Consider the following 25,306-nt stretch of genomic DNA (forward strand, 5'->3'; position numbering starts at 1 on the left):
TTTTCATTTCTACAGATTTCTTCCTTAGTCAACATCACTTGCAGTTCTTTCTCATAATCAGTAACATGGATTAAACCACTTCTAGTTTAACTTTATTTCTGCATAATAGAATTAAACATAACAGAAATGAAAAATGCAGAACATAAAAAGATAACAGAAGCCATGTGTTTAAAATTACGTTAGTGGGCAAGAGGTAGGTCAACTAATTCATGTTGGCTACAGCGATCATAATGGCAGTTCACAACATGAAACTTAAAAGCAACAGACGATCTCAGCATGAAACACATGCTGCTTACCTGAGTCGTACTTTTGGCCATCTGTTAGCTAACCAAAGTCTATCTTTTGAAGATCCAACCAAATTTCCTTATCTGACAGCATCTGGCACTTACATCAGTGGGATTTAAATTGCTATTTCCATTTCATATTGTATGACTGCCACCTCAGTGCAGATATAATGGCATCCAATATATTGTTTCCTTTTGTACTCCCTTCTGGGTGCATGACAACCACTAGCTGAGTTGGCCATTACTGTCTTCTGTGGAATTTTCTGACACTAAATTCCTACATATTTCTAGGGGTGTGTGAATTGGTTTGGGGGTTTGGGTTAGAACTGAACCCCACCCCGGTCCGGCCGGACCGAACTGAACCCCCCCTCACCAGTTCGTGATTTTTTTAATTTAATTTTTTTTAACCTGTAGCCCCTTCAGGGGGCTTCCTAAAGGCTGTGGGAGGGGTCTGCAAAGGTTCCCCCTCCCCCACCAGCCTCTTAAGTCACCACCGCAGCCCATCCCGGGCTGATTTTTGGCCCGCTTGGGCCTGCAAAGATCGGCATGGTGGCCATTTTGGAGGCCACCACGCATGCTCAAATGGCCTCTGTGAGGCCTGGCAAGGCCTAAGGCCTCACAGGGAACATTTGAGCATGCGCAGTGGCCATTTTAAAAAATATTTTAAAAAACAAAATGGCCACCACACATGGCCAAAAACAAAATGGCGACCACACATGCTCAAATGGCCTCTGTGAGGCCTGGCGTGGCCTAGGCATATCATCTCATTATAGAAAACCAAAACATATAGAAAAACCAAAACTAAGCAAACCCTGAGATATAATTTATGTTACCCCATGTTGGGATTCTTTTTCTGAAGGATGCCAGCCATCAGATTTTGAGTGTCCTTGAAGGTAAGGACTGTTCAAATCATGAATTCTCTCATGGCCAAACTCTACATGGCATGAGAGCTTTATGACTGGAACTCCTGATGCCTTTTTCATTTTCAAAAAAGCAACCTTAGGCATGGAGGTGATTTGGATTGGGTTTAAAAATTCCCTCTGAGCTGCAGCCCTGATCCAGTTCTCCAAAGCTGCTGTTAGTTGCAGTGAGGATGGCTTACAAAAATGCAATAGGGATCTGGAACATGGGGCACCCCAACCCCTGGTGATGTGGCTCTGATCCAAATTGCCCCTCAACTGGTTTGTTTGTTTTTTAAAAAGAGAAAGATATTGGGGTCCCAATAATGGAATTTGTATCACATTTAGTTTGGCCTTCACACTGCTTCTGGACTTTGAATGCTCTGCACAGTGTGAGAATGGCAGCATTGTAGGGATGGTAGACCCTTTGCTGATCTTGGGGCAGTGGCAAATGCTGGATCCTGCCACCTGGCTGTTCTGTATTGAGATTCTGTTTTGTGCTTCTACTGATGTAATAATGCCACCTTGTGTTTAGAAAGAGAATAATAATTCTTAATGTTTGTCATGTCTTCTGTCATCCTTAAATACAGAAGAAAAAAACCCTGTAATAACAAAGACAACCCAGAAAACTTGTAATAACAAAGACAACCCTTGTATGTGCATCTTCTCTGCATCTACCAGACGTTTCAGATAATTTCCTCCTCAGGCTTTGCAGGCATTCCTCTCTCCCAGCTACGTTCTAATTTGTGGATTTGACATCAGGGGAAGCTGCCACTCATTATATACATTATTGTTTTCTTCACTTTTGTGTTAAGCAGATAATCGTGCCAACTCTCTAAACTGCTTATTAAATGTATGAACAACATTTGAGTTATTCAAACTGCTGTTTCTAGAAAATGCTTATTGATCAATTTTAATAAATATTTATTTATTAATTATTAAAACTTTAATACCGCCCTTCCAAAAGGCTCAGGGCGGTATGCCAAATGTGGCATTGCTTTCATTTTCAATCTTCCAAACCATGAGAAGTTTATGACACACTCCTCAGTGACTGCTGATCATTGTCTTTCTTAAAGCATCCCAGTTTTCAAAAGTTAAAATACAATAAAATTACATTAAAATCACATATAAAACCTTAAAATCAGTTAAACAATAAAAACCCTAAAACACCAAAAACCAGCCACCATAAAAAAGACAACAGAAACAGGATTGCTGAGAGACCTAGCAGCCCCTAAGGGGTAAAAGCCCGAACAAATAAAAAGGTCTTTAGTTGTTTTTTAAAAGCAGCCACGAAAGTCAAAGAGTGGACATTCTCTGCAAGGGCATTCCAGAGCCTGGGGGCAACAACAAAGAAGGCCCTTTCTTGTGTGCACAGCAATTTAGCCTCTTTCAACATTGGCACATGGGGGAAAGGCCCCATGGATGACATTGTTGGGCAGGCAGAATCGCTTGGGAGCAGGCTGTCCTTCAGGTATCCAGAGTCCAAACTGTTAAAGGTAATAGCCAGCACCTTGAATTGGATCTGAAAACAAATTGGCAGCCAGTGCAGCTCTTTCAAAATAGGTGTAATATGCTCTGAGCGAGCAGTCCCAGAGAGGACCCTGGCAGCTGCATTCTGCACCAACCGAAGTTTCTGGATATTCTTCAAGAGCAGCCCCATGTAAATCACATTGTAGTAATTAAGCCACAATGTGACTAAGGCATGGCTAACCGTGGACAGATCTGCCTTCTTTATTTGTTTTGTGCTCCCAGCTTTCCTTTCATAGCATTTTACAAATTTAAATTATTTCTACTGAAGAGCATCACACACTCTAATATGGCTGCTCTAGCTCTAGACTTTGAGGACTATTGCCTTATGCTGATTTTGATTTTAGTTTATTCAGACTGAAAATCCTAAATTGATTAGAGTGCATGCTCAGTTCTAATATGTTTCTCCTTCTTTTCTGTATGGTATGTCAACATTAATAGGTTATGCACTGCAGGCTAAAGAGAATTCTTAGGACCCCTTTTGAAAAGCACCTAAGGTTACATGGGGACACTAAACCGAAACTGGTTTTACAACCCAGAAATTAAACTCAGTATACTATACCCAGATATAGGGGGAACAGGAGTGCATCAGCAAGCCCTGCCTGCCAGCACCAATATGCTGCAATGCCGCAACCCCACTCTCCTTGGGTTCAGTGTTTGCTTGAGGAGTACTTGCTTCAGGGTCTGCTTGAGGAGGGCAATGCAGAATCTGGGGATATTTCCCCCATGTGATTTTGAACTCTTGGTGCCCAGTATTCTAAATGATAGGGGGGAAATGTCCCCAGATTCATCTCACGGCAATTGCAAAATGAGAGGGGAGCAGGGAGCATGATTAAGGAGTACATTGGCACTGTGGGGTGGGGCTAATCAGTGCATTCCCATTCCCCCCTACCCGGGCACAGTATGTCAGTTTTGGTAGCAACTGAAGAGAACTTTAACTGACATGGCTTCCATACTTGCCAACGTGTCCTTATTTTCCCATTCACCTGAATGGGAAAATAGGGATATGTCAGCATGGGCTTCCCACCCAGAGCCTGTGGGCCTGCAGTTCAGTGAAGGTATTGGGGTTTTCAAATGGTGCTCTCATAGAACAATTCCCAGGTTTTCTCAGAAGGGGATATGACAGTTGAACAGGTTTGAATACTGTTTTAACTTTATAGTGCAAATATATCAGATGAACCATGCAATTCTTCAGAGCATCACAGCACCAGTGGACAAAGGCAGCATGACTGTACTTCACTGAGTCACTGAAAATATTTGTTGAAACACTTCTGTCATCCAGCTTCATAATTTCTCCACCCATGTGAGGATTTAGGGAGGATTTCTGTAATTCATTGTTTTAGGAGGTTCTGTTTCCTTTATCGTCTTTCCCCTTTTTTACAATGTTTTGTGCTCCTCAGGTAGTAGGATGTTTTAGGCATCATATCACAAGTTAAGTTTTAGTGGTAAGGACAGGGTACTGGAAATGTATAATGTTTTTGTAGTCCCTGTTTATTAACAAAAATATAAGTTGGGCATAGGAGAGCAGGCAACCACCGAGACAGAACAGAGCTAGTGTTTAAAGTAGCACCAGTTTCCCCAGTTCTCCACAATGGCTGCAAAACTCTGACTTCTTTCTTCTTTGCTGACTGTCAAATTGTCAGCTGTCAACTCCCCCCCCCACTCCTACTCAGGCAAATGGTGAAAGGCTCAGTAACTAGCCTCCACCAGCCATAAATGCTTATTTAAGCAGTCATCTTAGTACCCACTAAAGAAACATTATTTGCAAACCAAAATGTCAAAAATTCTATGATTCATTTACTGAATGGACAGAAGATGCTGAATTAGGGAAATGTTCAATGCTCAATGCAATGTTCAGTGCAATGTTCAATGCAAAATTATCTTCCTTAGAGAAGGCTGGTAATCTTTTAGACTTCTTTAACATTTTCTCTTGGAAAGGTGAGATGTACAAGTGTTCTTGACACTGAGCTTATGACAATTTCCACTGGTCATCACAGCAATTGCAAATTTGACTCATTATTAGTTAATTCACATCTGGAAAACAACAAAAGGTATCATCATGCATGATTAAACAGATAGATGTCTGAAATGTATGTGGAAACACAGGGTGTGTTTTGCCAATGAAAACTTTAAAGTGCACAGTGTTATATTGTTGCTTACAACAGCACTGCCAGTTACCAAGGGCAAAAGCAAGAAACAACATGAACCAGCCTCACCCACATTTCTATGAGAAGTCTGAAGGAGTTATCTATTCCCCCTTTTATCTATTCATTTATACATTCATTTATATCTATTCATTTATACATTCAAAGCAGACCTATCTGAAGGTAGAGGGCTTGTGGGTGAGTGTATTCCCCCCCCCCCCCCGGACTGTGTCATAGCAGCAGAGACTCTTTTGGTTTTAGCGGGCCTGAAAAAATAGCCGGATTTGGATGTAATGCAAAACCGGCATTAAATGGGGTAGAGGTTGGAACTCCTTTGCATCCAGATTCATGCAATTGAAGTTTTGCTGTGAAAGCAACCTGTGGTTCGCCTTGACAAACTCCAATTTGAACCTTCAATTTGCAGTACGGCACTGAGACCTGAGGTTTGGCCACCAAAGTGTTACGTCCGAACCTGGACTCCACCATAACCACAGTTTCATGCTGATTTTATAACCGCAATCATAGAGCCAGCAGTGCAGACCCACCCAGGATCACACCTGCTCCATGCCTGCAGCACTTCTCACTGGCTGCCTCTCCAGGGACCAGCCCTGCCCCTCCTGTCATCAATGCAGCTATGCAGTTGCCTGGCAACAGGGACACTGCCACATCTCATCCCAAGCTTGTCAGCCTGTCAAGTGGCAAAGTAGCAAGCAGGAAGGAAAGTAGATGGGATGACTGGATGAGCAGTAAGTGCTTTGCTTCCTGAGAATAAAGCGACATTGATGAATGTTTACAAGCACAAACACTCCAGGTGGCAACATAAGCAGGACATCCCATCACAGCGCTAGAATGGGAACATGGGGGGGGGCTTTCCCGGGGTTGGGTTTAAAAGGCAGCCCCATCTAGGAATTCTTGGACAGCCAATTTCTATTTTTTTCACATATAAGTTGGGAAAGAGGGGCACAACTCATGAGAAGAACAGTCTGTGGGGACTGGGCTGTCAGGCAGAATCTCTAATAATGTGTGATGACAAAACAACCCCTTCTCCCATGAACAGCTCTCTCATGAGAGTATCAAACCATGGGGGATCTATATCGAGCCAAGTTGCTCTATGCAGGAGAGCCATGGGGAAGGGTAGCCCAGCAACTGCTCTCCCTGTCTTGGTGACTGCCGCCGGGTAGCTGTCAAAGCATGCCCCCTGCCAGCCCATCTGCCCATGTGGATATGTGCACCCTTCCTCGTGCCCCCAAACAGCAACCCTGCTTTCCTGGGGTTGCTGGAAATTAGGGTTCCCCTCTCCCACAATTCTCCGTGGTAGTAGATCTGCATATGACAGAATACCAGCCCGCCCTGCACCTGGGAATTTTGAAAGGGAGTAAAGATCCATCCCAATATCCATTGTTCCCCCTGTCCACACACTTGGATAGGCTCTGACAGATGGAGCATCACAATCCCCTTGGCAACAGTGCAAGGCTTCCCATGGGAGGAGAGGGTTGCTGTGCAAAGGTTCTATCTTTAACCAAAGAGAATGGGGGGCCCACACAAGTGGGGCCCCCTTTGTTGGGTTTGCTCAATTCATGAGTGCGCAGTCCAACAGAAGACCTAGGGTGCTGGTCCCAATGGTCCTTCCCAGTAGACTGGCCCTCTCATGAGAGTGCTAGTCTGCCAGCAGCAAGCTGCCGGCAGAGCAGAGCAGGATTGTGATTTGGTCTGCCTGGACTGCTTTGTTGAGGTGAACTCTCACAAGAGCATCCTAGGTCATGGTATCCTTTGCCCCCCCTCATATGCATATTCCCTCCTAGGAAATCATCATGTTCCCTGATTAACAGGGAAATTGTGCCCCACCCCATCATGCTTATGAAGGACAGTTTGTTGTGGAGCTCTTAGGAGGTGGGCACTGCAATCACTTTTAGGAAGAAGTACTGGCATGGCATGGCAATTAAAGGGATTTAAATGCCTTTTCCATGCTGGGGTGGAGAGGGGACCATTCTGAAAAGACACAAACACGCTCGGCATGCCCCCTTCAAAATCATGGCCAACTCTGGTGATGTGTTGATGCTTTGCCCACAGTCTGGTTATGGAGTTTGCTGGGATATAGCTTCGCCAGCCAAGAGCAAGGAGGGGCCAGCCTGCCCTGAAACCTAAGGCTGCCAAACCGTGGTTGGACAAATGTCTGTGACGCGATTCACAGTTTCAAATTGAAACCATGAGTTCATCAACCTCTGGTTTCATGTTATGTCTGAATTTGGCCAATATTTATATATTATTTATTTATTTGATTTGTATAACGCCCTTCCAAAATGGCTCAGGGCGGTTTATAATTAAAACAAACCACAAAACAATAAAGAGCTAAAACAAATTAAAAACAATATAACAACAATTAACAATTTTAAAACATTTTAAAACAACAATTAAACAATTACAGTGATTAAAAGCCCCCAAATCGGTTTAGAATATTAAAACAGATTTAAAAAGCCTAGAAAGCCAGGCCAAACAAATACATTTTAAGGGCTCTCCTGAAGGCTAATAGAAAATTCAAATTGCGGATTTCCGCAGAGAGCGCATTCCACAGCCTTGGAGCAGCCATAGAGAAGGCCTGCCTCCGAGTCACCACCAGACAAGCTGGTGGTAACTGGAGACAGACCTCCTCAGATGACCTTATTGTTCGGTGGGGATCACGCAGAAGAAGGCGCTCTCTAAGGTAACTCGGGCCTAAGCCGTTCAGGGCTTTAAAGGTAATAAACAGCACTTTGTATTTTGCCCGGAAACATATTGGCAGCCAGTGCAATTGTTTCAAAATAGGCGTAATATGGTCTCTCCGGGTTACCCCAGAGACCATTCTGGCTGCCGCATTCTGAACTAATTGAAGTTTCCAAACTACATACAAAGGCAGCCCCACGTAGAGCGCATTGCAATAGTCAAGCCGGGAGGTTACCAGCTGGTGCACCACTGTTTTGAGGTCATCTTCCTCAAGGAATGGGCGCAGCTGTCGAATCAGCCAAAGCTGATAGAAAGCACTCCTGGCCATGGCCTCCACCTGAGAAACCAGGTTGAGGTCTGGGTCCAGGAGTACTCCCAAGCTGCGCACCTGCTCCTTCTGGGGGAGTGTAACCCCATCCAGCACAGGAAGATCTAACTCTTTCCTCAGATTCTGAGCCCCCACAATGAGCACCTCCGTCTTGCTTGGATTCAGCTTCAATTTGATATCCCTCATCCAGTCCATTACTGCCTGTAGGCAGGCATTTAGAGAATGAATGCCATTTCCTGAAGATGAAAAGGAGAAGTAGATTTGGGTGTCATCAGCATCCTGATAACACCCAGCACCAAATCTCCTGATGACCTTACTCAGCGGTTTCATGTAGATATTAAAAAGCATTGGTGACAGAATGGAGCCTTGAGGGACTCCATATAACAGCTCCTGTTTTGAGGAGCGACTGTAACCAAGCTCCACCATCTGGGATCTACCCGAGAGATAGGAACGGAACCACTGCAGGGCAGTGCCCCCTATTCCCAACTCCCCCAGGCGACCCAGAAGGATACCATGGTCGATGGCATCGAACGCCGCCGAGAGATCCAAGAGGACCAACAGAGTCACACTCCCTCTGTCGATTCCCCTGTAAAGGTCATCCATCCATCATTCATTCATTCGATTTTCATTCATTCAATTTCATTCATTCGATTTCTATACTGCCCTTCCAAAAAATGGCTCAGGGCAGTTTACATAGAGACATAATAAATAAATAAGATGGATCCCTGTCCCCAAATGGCTCACAATCTAAAAAGAAACATAAGATAGACACCAGCAACAGTCACTGGAGGTACTGTGCTGAGGATGGATAGGGCCAGTTACTCTCCCCCTGCTAAATAAAGAGAATCACCACGTCAAAAGGTGCCTCTTTGCCAAGTTAGCAGGGGTAAGCAGCCGACCAAGGCTGTCTCATCCCCATAGCCCGTTCTAAAGCCAGTTTGAAATGAGTCTAGATAATCGGTTTCCTCCAAAACCAGCTGGAGCTGGTTAGCCACCACCCTCTCGATTACCTTGACCAGCCAGGGGAGATTGGAGATTGGCCTATAACTATCCATCGCTGAGGGATCCAGGGAAGACTTCTTAAGAAGCGGTGTAACTATTGCCTCCTTCAAACAGGGAGGCACCCTACCCTCCCTCAGCGATGCATTTATGATATTGACTAGGCCATCTCCAACAATCTCTCTGCTAGATTGAAGCAGCCAGGTTGGGAAAGGATCCAGAGAACAAGTGGTAGGCCATTCCGCTCCAAGCAGCTTGTCCACGTCATCAGGAGTCACAGATTGAAACTGATCCAACCTAACTCTGCAAGAGGGATTGCAGGACACCTCCCTCACAGACCCTGCAGAAATAGTGGAGTCCAAGTCGGCCTGAATACAGGAGATTTTATCTGCAAAGAACCCACTAAAGGCGTCACAGCAGAGTATCTCCGGGAGCTGATTTGAGGCAGAAGGAGCAGAAATTATACTCCTCACCACCCGAGATAACTCTGCCGTATGTGAACCCGCAGACGCAATGCGCGCCGACCAAAAACACTTTTTTGCTGCGCGCACTGCCATTGCGTAGGTCTTCAAATGGGTTCTATGCTGCATCCTGTCAGATTTGAGCCGAGTTCTCCTCCACTTGCGTTCCAGTCGCCTACCAAGCCGCTTCATCCCCCGCAACTCCTCCGTATACTAGGGGGCCATCTTAGAAGCAGGCCTGGAGGGACGCTTAGGAGCAATAATATCTAGTGCCCTGGTGAGTTCTCTATTCCAGGTTCCCACCAGGGCATCGACAGAATCACCGGCCGCACCAACATCGAAACCCTCCTAGGCCTTTTGGAAACCTGCTGGGTCCAGCAGCCTTTTTGGGCGGACCATCATAATAGGTCCAATATTGATTTATCACAGCAGGGCCCTGCAAACTATCCTCACCCTGGGCTCTGAGAAAGCTAAGGACAGCCTAGTTAGTTGTTAGACAAATAACAACTGGTAGAATAAAAAATAAAACACAAACCTTATTAAATAAAACAATTCATTACTAATTTCCCTTGTCATCCCAGAGTGAATGCATGGTGTAGTGAGCCCATCAAAAATGCATAGTGCATTCCAATAGTAATAGCTCTGTTCAGTTATTACAAAAGTGTGGAGAGAACATGCTGGCAAGCCTCACCCCCTGTTTTCTCAGTTAAAATTAATTTTAAACTGTTTAATTGTTTTTATTTTGTTTTATATTGTATTTTGGATTATGTACACCTCCTAGAGATACATATATCAGGCAGTATATAAATATGATAGATAGATAGATAGATAGATAGATAGATAGATAGATAGATAGATAGATAGATAATCTCTACATGGAATTTGCCTTTTTCATGACTGCTGCACATTGAGCCAACATTTCATTGAGCTTCCACCACGACCAATGATCTCTCTCTCCTGGTCAGTCACTGACAGCTCAGACCCCATCAGTGTATATGTGAAGTTGGAATGTTTTGTCCCAATGTGCATAACTTTATACTTGTTTATAATGAACTGCTTTTTCTACTTTTATATTGTTTTAGATGATTTGTAAACTGCCTTGAGATTGTTTTAATGAACATCTAACAATAAATAAATACATAAGTAAATTTTGTTGCCCATTCACCTAGTTGGGAGAGATTTTTCTGGAGCACCTGGATTTCACCACCTAGTTTGGTGTTATCTGCAAATTTGGCCACTTCACTGCCAACCCCAATTTCTGTATAATTTATGAAGAAATTAAAAAGCACGAATCCCAATACAGATCCTTGTGGGACCCCACTTCTTATTTCTCTTTATTGAGAAAATGGTCTCCCTATTTATTCTTGCCCTCTGTTTTCTGTCTTTCAAACAGTTACCAATCCATAAATGAACCTCTGCCTTTATCTTAGGGACTCTAATACATAAAACCTTAATAAGAACCTCTAATAAAGGACTTTATCAAAAGCTTTTTGAAAGTCCAAGTACAGTACACAAAATTAACTGGATCACCTCTGTCCACATACCTGCTGACATTCTTAAAGAACTCCAAATGGTTAGTGAGACAAAACTTACCTTTGCAGAAGCTATGCTGATTCTTCGACGTGGTGTCTGTCTTTTACATCAATGGGCTATGCACCTGCGCAGAGACCTCATTGGAACCCAACAAGCTCAATTCTCCTGATTTAGGTGGGAACCCTGCCCCCAAATGCTATATGTGGCTGAGCCACTCCACGTCCCTTCAGTTTTCATCATCCATGCTTCAGTAGATGTCGTGGAATCTTCAGCTTAGCAACAAGAAGGACTAATTCTTGAATCCTTTTGTTGTTTTTTCTGCTGTTTCATCAAGAACCTGTGCCTGAAGGGCATATCCATGCAGGAAGTGCATGCTATTATGCAAGAGAAATTGGGACATTCTTCCCCCACATACTCAACAGTGGCCAAGTGGTGCACTGAATTTAAGTGGACGACCATCAACATCCATCATTGTGGATGACCATCAACATCCATTACTGAGGAAATCATTGCAAAAGTGAGATCTCTTGTTATGCATGATTGGTGATTGAATATCAAGTATATTGCTGAGACTGTTGGCATTTCACATGGCAGCACACAATCAATTTTTGAATGAACATCTCAAGCTGAAAAAAGTTTATTTAAGATGGATGCCATGAATGTTGATGGATGAGCAAAGGCAACTGGATAGTAAGATTCAACACAACTATTGGAATAGTTCAGTGAAGATCCTGCAGACTTTGAATTTCGATATGTTACCATGGATGGCCATTTCGATCTGAGACAAAACAGCAAAGCATGGCACACACACACACATCTTCGACACCTCCAATGAAATTTTGTGTTTTGCAGTCAGCAGGCAAGGTCATGGCATCCATTTTTTGGGCTGCACAAGGAATTTTGATGACTGACTTATCTCCAATGTGGAGCAACGATCACTGGTGACTATTATTCACAGTTGATTGGGAAATTACGACAGATTATTTTAAAAAAATGGCATGGCAAATTGCACCATGGTGTGCTCTTTCACCAAGACAATGCACCTACACAGAGGTCCATCATTGCAATGGCTGCCATCAAAAAAATGGGGTTCCAATTGGTTCCACATTCTCCCTATTCGCCCCCACCCCACCCAGTGACTTCTGCCTCTTCAAAAACATGAAGAAATACCTATGGGGATCACAATTTTCCAACAATGATGATGATGAGTTCTGTGATGATGTTGAGTGCTGTGGATGAGTGGGTTGGGGAGCATTTCTCACTTGGAATCTGTGCACTGGAGCATTGCTGGGAATATGTGTTGACCTTCAGGGTGACTATGCTAATCTTTTTTAAACCATTGCTACTTTCTTTCTATGTCATTCTATGAACGTATTGATAGGCCCTTGTATGTGTGGAGGCTTTTTGCAAGCATTCTAATGGAAAGGCAGCAATTGGGGGCAGAGCCTACCAGGCTACCGGTGCTGATCCTACCAGGCAAGGTCATTTTACTCCATATGGACATAATGTAAGAGGTTAAAGCCAAATTTGAATCGTTGTGTACCACCTCTTTTAAGAAGCAAGCCACAAAAGCTTCAGGATGAGAAGGCCATGAATGAGAGAACAGTGGAAACAGTTTCAGTTTCACACAGCAGAAGTCTGTGTGAATAGTGGAACCTGTACGACCTCCTTGAGGTCTTGAACAGAGTTACAACTAAATAGCATAGGTGGTGCCAGAGGGTGAGTGAGGAGGGCAAGTCCTGCCCACACAGGCACCTTGCCTCCCCTTTGCTGGATGCTTTGCTGAATCATAAATGGGAAATTGAAATAAAGCTGCAGTCCTAAACATACTTACTTGAAAGTTAACTCCATCAAGACTAATAAACATACTTCAGACAAAAGATGTTTAGAGAAGAAATATTAACAGGCTTTCAGAAATTTGATATGTGAAGCAAAGCTCACCCCGCCGCCCCATGAAATATATGGTAGTTTGCTCCTTCTGTGCCTCTCCCAATTTTTTCCTGGTGCCTCCACTTGTAGATGGACTAGAAACTAGAGACATTTATCTGTAGATGAGTTGTGCTTGTTCTTGAATTCTAATTTTGAGGTACTGTTAAAGGGAAAAGAATTATTCATAGTTTTATTATTCTTCCATACCACTATGGAGTATTTGTGTGTGCAAGGGAAATGGGGAAGAGGTGCTGTTTGGATTTTCTATCTCAGGTCTCAGGATGTCTTGCTTGAGCTGTTCTTAAGGCTAGTTCACAGATGCATACATGACATGATCACTCATGAAGCCAAATGTGTGAACTATCTCAATTGAGAAGTGTAGCGTCTGAGCTAACACTGAGTAATCAGAAAGTTTCTGCCTGGGGTGATGAATCAATGATTTGTTCACACATACAAGACAGCACTTGTTGCTAGAGTCAACAAGTACAGTAAAGAACATTCATGTGGAAGCCAGTTCCTAGACATTACCAGTTGTGGCAAACTGCTGTCAGTCTTTGCCTGGTGCCATAGCTTCTAGAGATCTCATACAAGGTAGGTGGTGACATGCAAACAGTCCTGTACATTTTGAAAGTCATTTGTATAGACCAGCAAGTAGCCATAGGTAAGTAAGTACTGTGTTCTTACAGTATAGTCATGGAACTCATATAAAGTATATTTAAAATATGATGATGGTTTTGCCAAAGTGAGTTTTGGAAGAAGATTATTTCATAACATGTTGGAACAAACCTCTCTAGTGGTTTCTAGGGAGTGGCAGGACATTACTTGGCCTGAAAACCAAGAAAGAGCAATCTGATTATAGGGCTACAGTTTCCTTGCTTTGCCAGATCTCCAGTCTCACAATTCATTACACTGGAATATATACATTTTTTTTTTTTGTCTAGCACTGGGATATTTTTTTGAACAATAATAATTTCATTTGCTCCAATAAGGTTCTCTGCAGAATGTGCAGTAGCTGTGAATTTTGTAACTCTCCCCTTACTCAAAAGCTGTTAAAATTAATCAGACTAAGTTGAACTCAGTCTCAAACAGTCCCCCTGCCCCCACCAGTGCAGTAAGTATACTGACATGGTATACAGTGAAAATCTACTTAGGTTAAGGAAAACTCTTGCTGACTTTGGCTGAAAATATATGTAAAACTGCCTTATACTGAGTCTGACCTTTGATCCATCTAGTTCAGTATTGTCTGCACTGACTGGCAGCAGCTCTCCAGGGTTTCAGACAGGGGTCTTTCTCAACTCTTTCTAGAGGTGCCAGGGATTGAACCTAGGATTTTCTGCATATAAAATATGTGCTGTTCCTCTGAGCATCAGAATCTGACACTCAACATGTACTTAATTATGGAATATTTCTAAAACTGAGCTATACTGAAAGTAAAATAAAAGGAATGTGATTGGTATCACTGGTTTTCATTTTCCTTTCTTTGGGCACAGAGTCCTGCTCATGTTGAAAGGAATGGCAACAGCTCTGTAAATTTAAATAGTTTAAGAGCAACTGCATACACAGTTGACTTCCCAATGCTCCGTTTGCAAAATTAATCTGAGCAAAAAATAATCCTAAAATGGCTACTCCCTGCTAGAGAGCACGTTACAGCCTCTTGGGGTTTTGTACCTGGGAAGCTCAGCCTGATTCACTTTTTCTATCATGTATAAATTGCCGAGAGGGATGATTAAGAGCAAGAGAAGCCACAAGAGAGGGAGTGGCATCAGTATTCAGGTGAGCTAGCACATTTTCAGCTCTGTGGTGTCACTAGTAACACTAGTTCTTTGGGCTGTGCCTATTCTGTCTTTTTTTCTCAATTCAGTGACTGGCGTTACAACACAGGGAGGTGAGTGCTGTATATCTTTTTCGTCAAAACTTCATTTCTGTTAGGCAAATACCTTGTATTTTTTGGTCTGAAGTGAGGGAAGAAGCGGGACGCAAAGTTTTGTAGAAGAAGTACAAAATGTGGGAGCATGTCGTTCAGTAGAAGCTTGTTTGTTCTGTCTCATGAAAAGCTATTTGTTTTTATTGACTGCAGCTTCCTTACTGCTTTCCGAAGCTATTTACCCACCTGGGATTATACACAGTTTAATAAGATGGACTGACTTTTGAAACCTTGAACTTTATAGCTTATTTTTCTGGTGTCAGGGATATTTAAATAAATATTTTTTTAAATAGGTGTCTTCTGTTGGGTAGAATAACAAATGTCCATAGAAAGTTTGGTAAAGATATCCTTTGTACATGAGTGTATTTTATGGTGCAAAATTGTCTGGAGAGACTGTGTTCCAGGTGAACATTTCCACATGGGTGTGTTTCATTAACTCTGCTTGACTAATGCTTGCTCTGAGAGCTAGAAGGACTCTGAATCTAACCTTCACTTTCAATGTGGCTAGAATAACTACCTCTCAGTGCATAGGAACATAGGAAGCTGCCATATACTGAGTCAGACCACTGGTCCATCTAGCTCAGTATTGTCTACACAGACTGGCAGTGGCTTCTCCAAGGTTGCAGGCAGCAATATCTCTCAGCCCTATCTTGGAGATGTTGGGGAGGCAACTTGGAAGAAACCTTCTTTTCCCAGAGCGGCTCCATCCCCTGAGGGGAATATCTTACAGTGCTCACACATCAAGTCTCCCATTCATATGCAACCAGGGCAGACCCTGCTTAGCTAAGGGGACAAGTCATGCTTGCTACCACAAGGCCAGCTCTCCTCTCCCAGTGTTTTTCTTTAAGAATTGTTGCCAAAGAATAGGACATTACAAATAATCAAGACCTGTGCTGGTCAGAAATCAACTTGATGGCAACCCTAATTTGCTGTAGTTCAGCCAAATAAATTAGGTTCTTATACAATATGATGCTTGAAAGAGTAAGGAGAGGCCTGCATCACCAAAGCCTGCATCACCAGCGCAACATGTATAAAGCCCTCCACCTGAATTGTCCTTCTTTCCTGAAGAGATTCCTCCCAGCATGAGAACAGGAAGCTAGTAGGAGCCTGGACTGGCACGGGCCTTAATTTTTCCCTGTGGGGAAAGAAGTGAGTCTCTCAAATCAAACAGCAACAACTAAAAAATGGAGCTCATTCTTTGCAAAATGGAAGATAATGAGCCCTTTCTCATGATCCATGAGAAGGGCTTGAAGGGGTGAGAAAGCCCCAAAAAGCTTACCTCTCCCACAGACAATCCTTTTCTTGTTTCTGGGCAGATGGATCACCTGCCCAGATGATTGCCACCACGAGTGTATGGTGCATTATGGGGTGTTTTCCGATGCCAACCAGAGGCTCCTGGTGTGTGGGTGCCATGCAAAGCCACGTGGCACTGACACACGATCAGTTAGCTCAGGTGAATAGAGAGTTTGCACCCTTAACTTGGGCTAACAGCCGAGGCTTCCTTGCGGGTTTGCCACTGTGCCGCTTCAGAGAGCCGTGTGGCTCCTGGCAGTTCTCATGCACAGGCCAAACTGGGCTGGGCTTTCCTAGCTCAGTTTTGCCTGCACGTGAGAAGAGCCTCACAGTTGATATCTAAAGAGTGCAAGTGGCCCTTCTGAAATTTAAGCTTTATAATGCCATTTACTGTTGTTCTCTCTCTCAGGCAGGTACACATGTGTATGTTTTAAAGCCTTGAAGGATTTCATAATGGCACTGTACTGAAAGAAATCCTACCATAAACAACCCTCAACAAAGTTGGCTGGCGTTATGTAGAAGTGCCGTATTGAGGGGTGATCTCTATGTACAATGAATTCCAGTCTGCGTAGACAATACTGAGCTAGATGGACCAATGGTCGGACTTGGTATATGGCAGCTTCCTATGTTCCTATGAAGGGATTAACTTCATACCTCAAACGCATCATATATTACAAACGTAGGATGTCTGAGAAACAAGAGGGTGCTGGAATTTGCATTATAATGTGCAAAAACATCTCAAAATGACTTTTAAAAGGTGAACTCTGGACGAAAGGGTCCCTGTCTTATTACATATGTTTTGTAAACCCAGGCCTTCAGATAAATATGCAAGCTGCCTATTTTATCGATGTTTTTTTAAAACGGGGGACATTAAGCTTACCACCCATGAAGATTTTTTGATTAACCAACAGTGTTCAACAAAGCCGATAATTTTAATCAGGATTTCTTTTTAAAAATCAAAAGTTTAATAAGCATAATTCCTCATCCAAGGTGTTTTACGAGTATATGGGTGGGTCAGAAGCTAAGCATACTTCAAGGATGCCATTATGCCTTGGGCTACAGGTAGATGCAATTTTCTCTGTTGTGGGGAAAAAAAGACTGTGGCATAAGCTTGTACCACATTTTCCTTGGCCCATGTTCCAGTTTTTCATCGACTCCACCCTGTTTGAGATTCCCAAGTGACTAAAGACTTAGTGGTTGTGATTGTCAGATATTGCTTTATCAGAAATCAATATTAAATTGATGCTTTTATTTCTGTGGATGGGTATAACCATTCCCACAGCAGTAGCACCAGCCTCCTCTTGTTGCTGCTTGCTATATGCTACTTTGGGAAGGTTAAAGCTGATCAAATGGACTGAATGTACCCTTGAAGAGGTGGACTATTTAACTGTAGGTTCCCCCCCATCTAATATTGGCACTTTTATTTTCTCATACTGTTGTCTTCTGTTGTGTCTCTACTTTTGCCCATTTGGAAAATTTGCCTTTTTGTTGTTATGTGCTGACATTCAAAACAGATTGCGGGGAGCTCAAAAAGGATCTCTCCAAACTGGATGAGTGGGTGACAAAATGGCAAATGAGGTTAATTGTTAGCAAGTGTGATGTGATGCATATTGGGGCAAAACCACCCCCAACTTCACATATACACTGCTGGGGTCTGAGCTGTCGGTGATGAACCAGAAGAGGGATCTTGGGGTTGCAGTGGACAGCTCATTGAAAGTGTTGACTCAGTGCGCAGCAGCTGTGAAAAAGGCAAAGGGATACTTAGGATGGGGTTTGAAAATAGAAATGCTAATATTATAATACTCATATACAAATCTATGGTGCAGCCACATTTGGAGTACTGTGTGTATTTAGGGGTCATCCCATGAAACTGAAGGCCAGGAAATTTAGGACCGACAAAAAGAGGTACTTTTTCATACAACACATAATCAACCTATGGAATTCTCTGCCACTGGATGTGGTGATGGCCACTAGCTTGGCTGGCTTTAAAAGGGGCTTATTCAAATTCAGGGAGCACAGGTCTATCAATGGCTACTAGTCAGGTGGCTATAGGCTACCTCTACCCTCAGAGGAAAGATGCCTCTAAATACCAGTTGCAGGGGAGCAACAGCAGGAGAGAGGGCATGCCCTCACCTCTTGCCTGTGGGTTTCTCAGAGGCATCTGGTAGGCCACTGTGTGAAACAGGATGCTAGACTAGATAGGTCTGGGGCCTGATCCAGCAGGGCTGTTCTTATGACATACTGAGGGAAATTAGTCAAGGTAGACATTGCCTAACTTGTTTTTTTAATGTCAATGAGACTACTCTGAGTAATTTCCCTCAGTATGTCCACCATTTTGCTTCTTCATCTAAATAATAACACTTAGCTATCAAAAAAAGTTTTCAAAATTGTTTACACAGAAAAATTAACAATAACAATAATAATATGGTTCTCTGTCCCCTGGGCCCATTGCCTTTGTCTGGTAGTGGCAGAGCAACTTTCTCAGGGCCCACCCAGGTAGGAAGGGGTCTATGGAAGAGTTTACTGAGGGCTCCCTGAAACCTGGAGCTGGTCCTTACAAGCTGCTGCAGGCCTCACATGGAGAATGTATTAGAGCAATATTTGCAGAAGTCATTTAAGAAAAGGTTGCTGCTGTAGCTGGGCCCAGGCTCTGCAGCAGTGCTCCTGAGGGGTTTGTGTGATGTTGGTGATCTTACACTCAGGATTGGATCTGGGATTTTGGGGAATGGTCCACCAGGTCTTGAGGTGGTGGGTGGGCAAGTCTTTGGTTCTGGGTCAGAGAGCTGGTTGGTTGTGGCTGCAGGTTGGGCAGCTGGCTGGCCTGGGGCTCTGGATTGGGCTCTGGATCAATCACCTCGCTGGCCAAGGGCTCTTCCTGGGAGGACTCACCCCTACCCTTGGATGACTCCAAGGTCCCAGTCTGGGGAGTCTCTGACAGTCATAAGAACATAGGAAGCTGCCATATACTGAGTCAGACCATTGGTCTATCTAGTTCTGTATTGTCTTCACAGACTGGCAGCGGCTTCTCCAAGGTTGCAGGCTGGAATCATTCTCAGCCCTATCTTGGAGAAGCCAGGGAAGGAACTTGAAACCTTCTGCTCTTCCCAGAGCGGCTCCATCCCCTAAGGGGAATATCTTACAGTGCTAACACTTCTAGTCTCCCATTCATATGCAACCAAGGCAGACCCTGCTTAGCTAAGGGGACAAGTCATGCTTGATACCACAAGACCAGCTCTCCTCTCCTAAAGTCTAGCTCCTAAACCTTTCAGCTGAATCTTAGAAACAAAGAAAATGTTTCAAGACCTGGGCTATGCATTATGTATTTTGACTTCTTAAAATAATGAATTAAAATAGAAGTTTGAATGGAAGCGTATATAAATGCTACAGTTCTATAATTCTATGAATAAATTGTTGCAGTACAACTCTGTATTAATGCAATATAAAATAACCTGTCTTTATTGCATTATGCTAGTGATAGTGAAGCCTCTGATACTAATTGGTGAGGACAAGGAAATATAGGGTAACTAGGTGTAGACAGGGCTGCTTTATCCAGTGTTCAGAATCAGCCTTTAAAAGAGCCCTTAAGACACATTTTTTAAGCCTGGCTTTTAGTAATCTTTGAATGTTTTAAATTGTTTTAACAGATTGTTGTTTTAATAGTTTGTTTCATTGTGTTTTTATAATATTTATGGTTGCGAACCGCCTAGAGCTGCTGCTGCTGCTGCTGCTGCTGCTGCTGCTGCTAATAATAATAATAATAATAATAATAATAATAATATAGAAGAGGAATTTTGCCCACGTTAGTTTCTATTGACACTAGAACATTGTCCTAAGGGGCTGATGATGGCCTAGAAGCAATGGAAGTTCAGGGCTGAATCTCATATACTAATAAGAGGTAACCAGCCAGTTCTTTGGCTGTAAGTGTCTTGTCTTAGAAACAGACCAATGCTATAATGCAAATCAGACTGAAGGGTGCTTCAGTCTGTTGAAATCAATGGGTTTAAGCATCCTTAACTCTATAATGGATTATATAGCAATAGCAATAGCAATAGCACTTACATTTATATAACGCTTTATAGCCAGAGCTCTCTAAGCGGTTTACAATGATTTAGCATATTGCCCCCAACATTCTGGGTACTCATTTTACCGACCTCGGAAGGATGGAAGGCTGAGTCAACCTTGAGCCCTTGGTCAGGATTGAACTTGTAACCTTCTGGTTACAGGGCAGCAGTTTTACCACTGCGCCACCAGGGGCTTATTATGGCAGTTATTTATATATAGGACTGATTTGTTGATTGATATATTTGTCTTTTCTATGTCAGAACTGCAGTAATGGATGCCGTACAAGTTGCGAACACCACTTTTGCTGTTGATATATTAAAAAAACTATGTGAAAAGGATAAAACTGCCAATATTATTTTTGCTCCACTTTGTGCTTCAACCTCTCTGGCTCTTGCATATAAAGCTGCCAAGGGTGACACAGCAAACCAAATGAAACAGGTAAGTGTTTCCCTTCGAGTTGGATGTCAGATGGCTATAAAAACCTGCTCTTTTTTTTTTTTAAAAAAAGAACTTTACTCCTTGCTAAGCTGAATTTTCCTTATTATACAGTATGTATTAAGTGACTGTTCTTATATACAATCCAGTGTGGATGTGTATATTTGTTAAGAAAGAGATGGTGGAGAAAGTTTGATCTGGTAAGGTATCAGAGATGTTCAGAGATATGTCAGGGGACAACTGAATGGAACATAAGAATATACAAAGACAAGATATGTATGGTTGCAACAATATTCATCTGTTACATTTGGGGGGATGAAAGGGAAATTTAGGGGGTGGGGTATCTCAAAATACTTTCTGAAAAACTCTCTCACTGTACCTTTTGTATTTTTTATTGATTTCAACAATTATTTCACCTCTCTGCTGTGGCTTCAATGTCATCCTCCCTCTCATCCAGCTGTTATCCTTCCCTGAGTGATCCCAACCAATCAGGGATCACACAAGAAATGTAATGCAGGAACAATGATCCTCACTTTGAATGGTTATTGGGGAGGAAAACCCCCCCCACACACACATTATCTCTATTAGCAGCTTCTCTGAAAAGGTTCAGAAAATCTCATCTCCCATTTTTTAAAACCAGTGTAATTTCTGAAGTCCACACAAACGAATTTAATATACACTAGAGATGGGACACATGTATCTGGATATTTCTGTCTGTTTGTGCTTCAGCAGTTTCTCATTTTGAACTATTAAAAATTATTCTAGTGGAAAAGCTTATTTAACCCTATCAAGATTTTGGGGTGGATTTTCACCCCAGCTGCGTAAAGGTGCATAAAGAAGCTAACCACTGCACTCTCAGAAGGGCCGTCCTTAGGATGGGGTGACCGGGGCAATTGTCCCGAGCCCCGCACTGGCATAGGCCCCACTCTGGGCACACCACAGTGCAGCCTGCCCTCCTCTCTCCCCCAGTCCCAGCCACTTCTCTTTCCCCACAGCCCAGCCAGAGCCGATATTTTGTGTCTGTGTGCAACTTGAAAGGCTCCCAGGCAAACTGCTAGAGTTCCATCTCTTCCTGCCTCTCAGCTGTTCGGTGGGTGGGCAGGGCTTCTAGAGAGGCCTCCATGCAGGCCTCCCTGCAGCTCAGGAAGGAAGCAGGCAGGCAAGCAGGCAGAGAATGTCCAGCACCAGAGCTCTCTGCAGACCCTCTGCCCAGCCCTGCCCAGCCTTAGTAATGGAGGTATGATGTGATTTCCCGTTTGTGGTTATCTCCCCCCACTCTTTGAATATTTAGGGATTGGCTTGCTATAGGGCTTTAGTATTGAGCAGAGATGTAGGGCAGAGTGGGAGGAATATGTATATTTAAATTGAAGTGGATTGGACAAATAGTTGGTTTTTAATTATTTCTTCAATTTAAAAAAACCCATCCAAAAAGTCCTATAAGTGGTTTGCTTCATGGCAGAAAATCACAAAAATGTCTGGAACTGAAGCCCCACCCCTCCGCTTAGACCATCATTCCACCCCCATATGGAAGAATCTGCCCTTTGCCTTCATAAAAAAGGGTAAAATGCTCCACTTTCTGCCCCGGCCTTTAGATCACCTGTTCTGGAATGACTTGGCATAGGGCTTTGGTATTGAGCAGAGATGTGGGACAGGGTGGGAGGAATATGTATATTTAAATTGAAGTGGATTGGACAAATGGTTGGTTTTAAAAAACCCAGCACCCATCCAAAACGTCCTACAAGTGGCTTGTTTCATGGCAGAAAATTACAAAAACTTCTAGATCTCTCTCTCTCTCTCTCTCTCTCTCTCTCTCTCTCTCTCTCTCTCTCTCTTATTTGTTTATGAATGCACTATGCTCAAGTTGATTTGCAACCCAGAAGATCGGAGAACTGTGAAGCATGTGTTGTGCTTTTTATTTTTATTTCTTTAGAAATGAATTATATGTCCAAGATGGTTGGATATGTTCAAAAACCTCACTCACACTATATACACTGTATGTCATCAATCAGTATGATTCTGTAATGATCTGAAATGTTAAGGAGGCCCCACACATGCTGATTCGCCCCCAGCCCCACACCCCACTAGGGACGGTCCTGACTCCCAGCATGCTCTTGTCAAATGCTTACCTGCACTCTGGTACACAATATAGCCACAAGTATGGTCCCTCATGTTATGATATTTATGTTATTAATAAAAATATGACACATGGTAGAAAACTACCCCAAAATGAATGGGCTTTCTATGGTTGGGTGGTTTCTATCCCATTCCCATGTTAAGTCAATTGGGAGAAAAACCACCCTGGAAATGAATGGAATTCCAATGGGGCGTAGTTTCTATCCCATCCCCATTATTAGTCAATTGGGAGAAAAACCATCCCAGAAATTAATGGAATCTCTACGTTGAGGTAGTTTCTATCCCATTCCAATTGTTTGTTTGTTTATCAGATTTGTAGCCTGCCCCAAACGTCTATCAATTATAAGTCAATTGGGAGAAAACCCACCCCAGAAATGAATGGAATGCCTATGGTGGCATAGTTTCTATTTCATTCCCATTATAAGTCAATTGGGAGAAAAACCATGGCAGAAATGAATAGGTTTTCTATGGCAGGGTGGTTTCTACCCCATGCCCATGTTAAGCTATTTGGGATGTGGGAGAACACTCTGTTTCTCTTTGGAAACTTCAGTTTTATTTCCCCAGATGATGATAATGTCTCAAGTCTGAGGCACTGTATAGTTCTGTGCTTCCAAGTTAGGGCAGATGAAACCACCCCCTTCCACAAAGCCTGTCCTAGTGTTTGGAACAAGTAAAACATTCAGAAGCATCAGACTTAACAGAAGCAGAGATTTTAGCCTGCAGAACAAAGCCAAAAGGATCAAAACAGCAGCAACCACTACATGTTAGCTCTAGTAAGCGTGGCATCAGTGGTTCAACCATCTGCAGTACATCTCTGGACTTTTCCCATTTATCCTACTGGGAAACAGACCAGAATTGTGTATGTGTGTGTGTGTGTTGGAGTTCAGTTCCAGGTGGAGACAGCATGAAGATGTAGAGGTGGGATGTGTGGCACTGAACAGTTTGCTGAACCTCACTCACCTGCCATTGAAGATACCAAGATAATGAGGCAATTCTCACGATCGCCCAAAAGTGGGCTAAGGGAGCCTAGCTCGCTTTTGGGTGATCGTGTGCTGCAACAGGAGTTGCGCTGCTCCCGGTGGCTGGCCGCCCTAAATACCCCTCCCCTTAGCTGAGGTTAACGGAGCGAGTGCTCCATTAACTTCGTCTTTTTGCTTGTGTGTTGCCGTGGCGCGCAATGACACATGAGTAGACCCCTGATCGGGAGGCTGCAAGCAGCCTCCTGGGCTCGGGGGTCTCTCCAGGGTGTCCTGCATGATTGCGCCGGACATCCTGGAACTTCCGGGGGCTGCGCAGCCCTCGATCCCCACAGCCCCCACCAGCTCTGTGACGGAGCCGGCAATCGTGTAGGTGGCCGATCCGGCCACCCAGGGCTGCCTTCCGATCGTCTGCGGGGAGAGCAGGCCTGCTCTCCCTGCAAATCCCCTTACGGATCCTCTCCCTGATCGTGAGACTCGCCTCAATGGGTTACATGACAAGACGAAATGGCAAAAGGTGGCCTAGAACCAGCCTATTACCCACCCATTGCACAGTGTTGAGTTGGGGTTGGTGTCCTATAGTGAGAGGCAGGGGCGTAACGAGGCTGGAGTGGGCCCTGAGACAAAATTTTAAAATGGGCCCCTCGCTGATACACACACACTCACTTCACATGTGACTTGCCTCTGGGGGGCCCCTCGAGGCATGGGGGCCCCCAGGCAGCCGCCAATCCTTGCCTAATGGTAGTTACGCCCCTGGTGAGAGGCCAGATCAAGAGAGGTTTACTCCAGCAGGAGGAGGCAGTGAGTGAAGCAACTCCCTCCCTGCTATCAGAGAATGGGAAAGAACCATCGTGAACCCTGAGGGAGGAATTATCCAAATACTTCTTGAAGTCCTGCAGAGCTACTACCAGCCAGTGTAGACAATGTTGCTATAGATGGACCTACTGTCTGACTCAGCAGGCAGCAGCTGCCTGTGTTCTGAGGGAAGCACCTTGACCTAACAGAACTGAAAGTATATCTTTTCCTGCTATGCCTGGCTGGTATGTTTCATGCCAATCAGGAAGCGCTGCATGAACTGTGGGCAGTACATTTGAGGCCTTCCTACTTTTGTGCCACGATATAGCTGAGATGATTAGAGGACATTACAAGTAATTTAAGGTTCAATGACAAAGCCATATGAAAGGAGAGAAGAGTGATTGCCAAGCTGGCAACCATTACAGGTATCTGGACCTTCTTTGTGCAGCAGTTGCAGCACAGCTACATTCCTGGGCCTTACCAGCAACTGATAAGCAGCTATTAGGTTTCTGAGGTGCTGTCCCTTCTGGCAACACATGCCAAGCAAGCCAAAGAAGTACAGTTTGAAATTATGGTGGTGCTGTGATGCAGAAACATTGTACTCACTGACAGAAGATGTTTACCTTGGGAAGCAAGCTGGAGGACTGCAACAAAGACAAGTAGACCTGCAAGTTGTGCAGCAATGTGTACAGCCAGAGGATGACACTTGAGGCTACTTGCTGAAGTGTGTGTAGAGGGATGATCTAGATTAGCATCCCTCTCAAGTGATTAAAGGATGTGCCAAGAGAGCATCGGTGCATCCACCAGTGACACTAGGGCAAGTTAGTTCTTGTTGCAGGCCTGATGTTTGTGTGTGTGTGTGTGTGTGTGTGTGTGTGTGTGT

At 43.7% G+C, this 25,306-nt stretch overlaps 1 protein-coding gene across 7 annotated transcripts in view; it reads left to right on the forward strand.

Annotated features, from left to right (window-relative positions):
- SERPINB5 (serpin family B member 5) overlaps window positions 1-25,306 on the forward strand; it is a 68,001-nt gene that overhangs the window by 709 nt on the left and 41,986 nt on the right. For 4 of the 7 annotated variants that reach the window (XM_053245311.1, XM_053245312.1, XM_053245313.1 and 1 more), the window contains exon 2: window positions 20,344-20,521. In XM_053245311.1, the coding sequence (XP_053101286.1) occupies window positions 20,354-20,521 (168 nt within the window). In that variant the 5' untranslated portion in view covers window positions 20,344-20,353. Of the gene's footprint in view, window positions 1-14,540; window positions 14,578-18,120; window positions 18,186-20,343; window positions 20,522-21,667; window positions 21,756-25,306 lie in introns of those variants that run through there. The other 3 variants (XM_053245314.1, XM_053245315.1, XM_053245316.1) reach the window with 3 other exon arrangements.

The sequence above is a fragment of the Hemicordylus capensis genome, chromosome 4 (assembly GCF_027244095.1).
Source record: "Hemicordylus capensis ecotype Gifberg chromosome 4, rHemCap1.1.pri, whole genome shotgun sequence".
NCBI lineage: Eukaryota > Metazoa > Chordata > Lepidosauria > Squamata > Cordylidae > Hemicordylus > Hemicordylus capensis.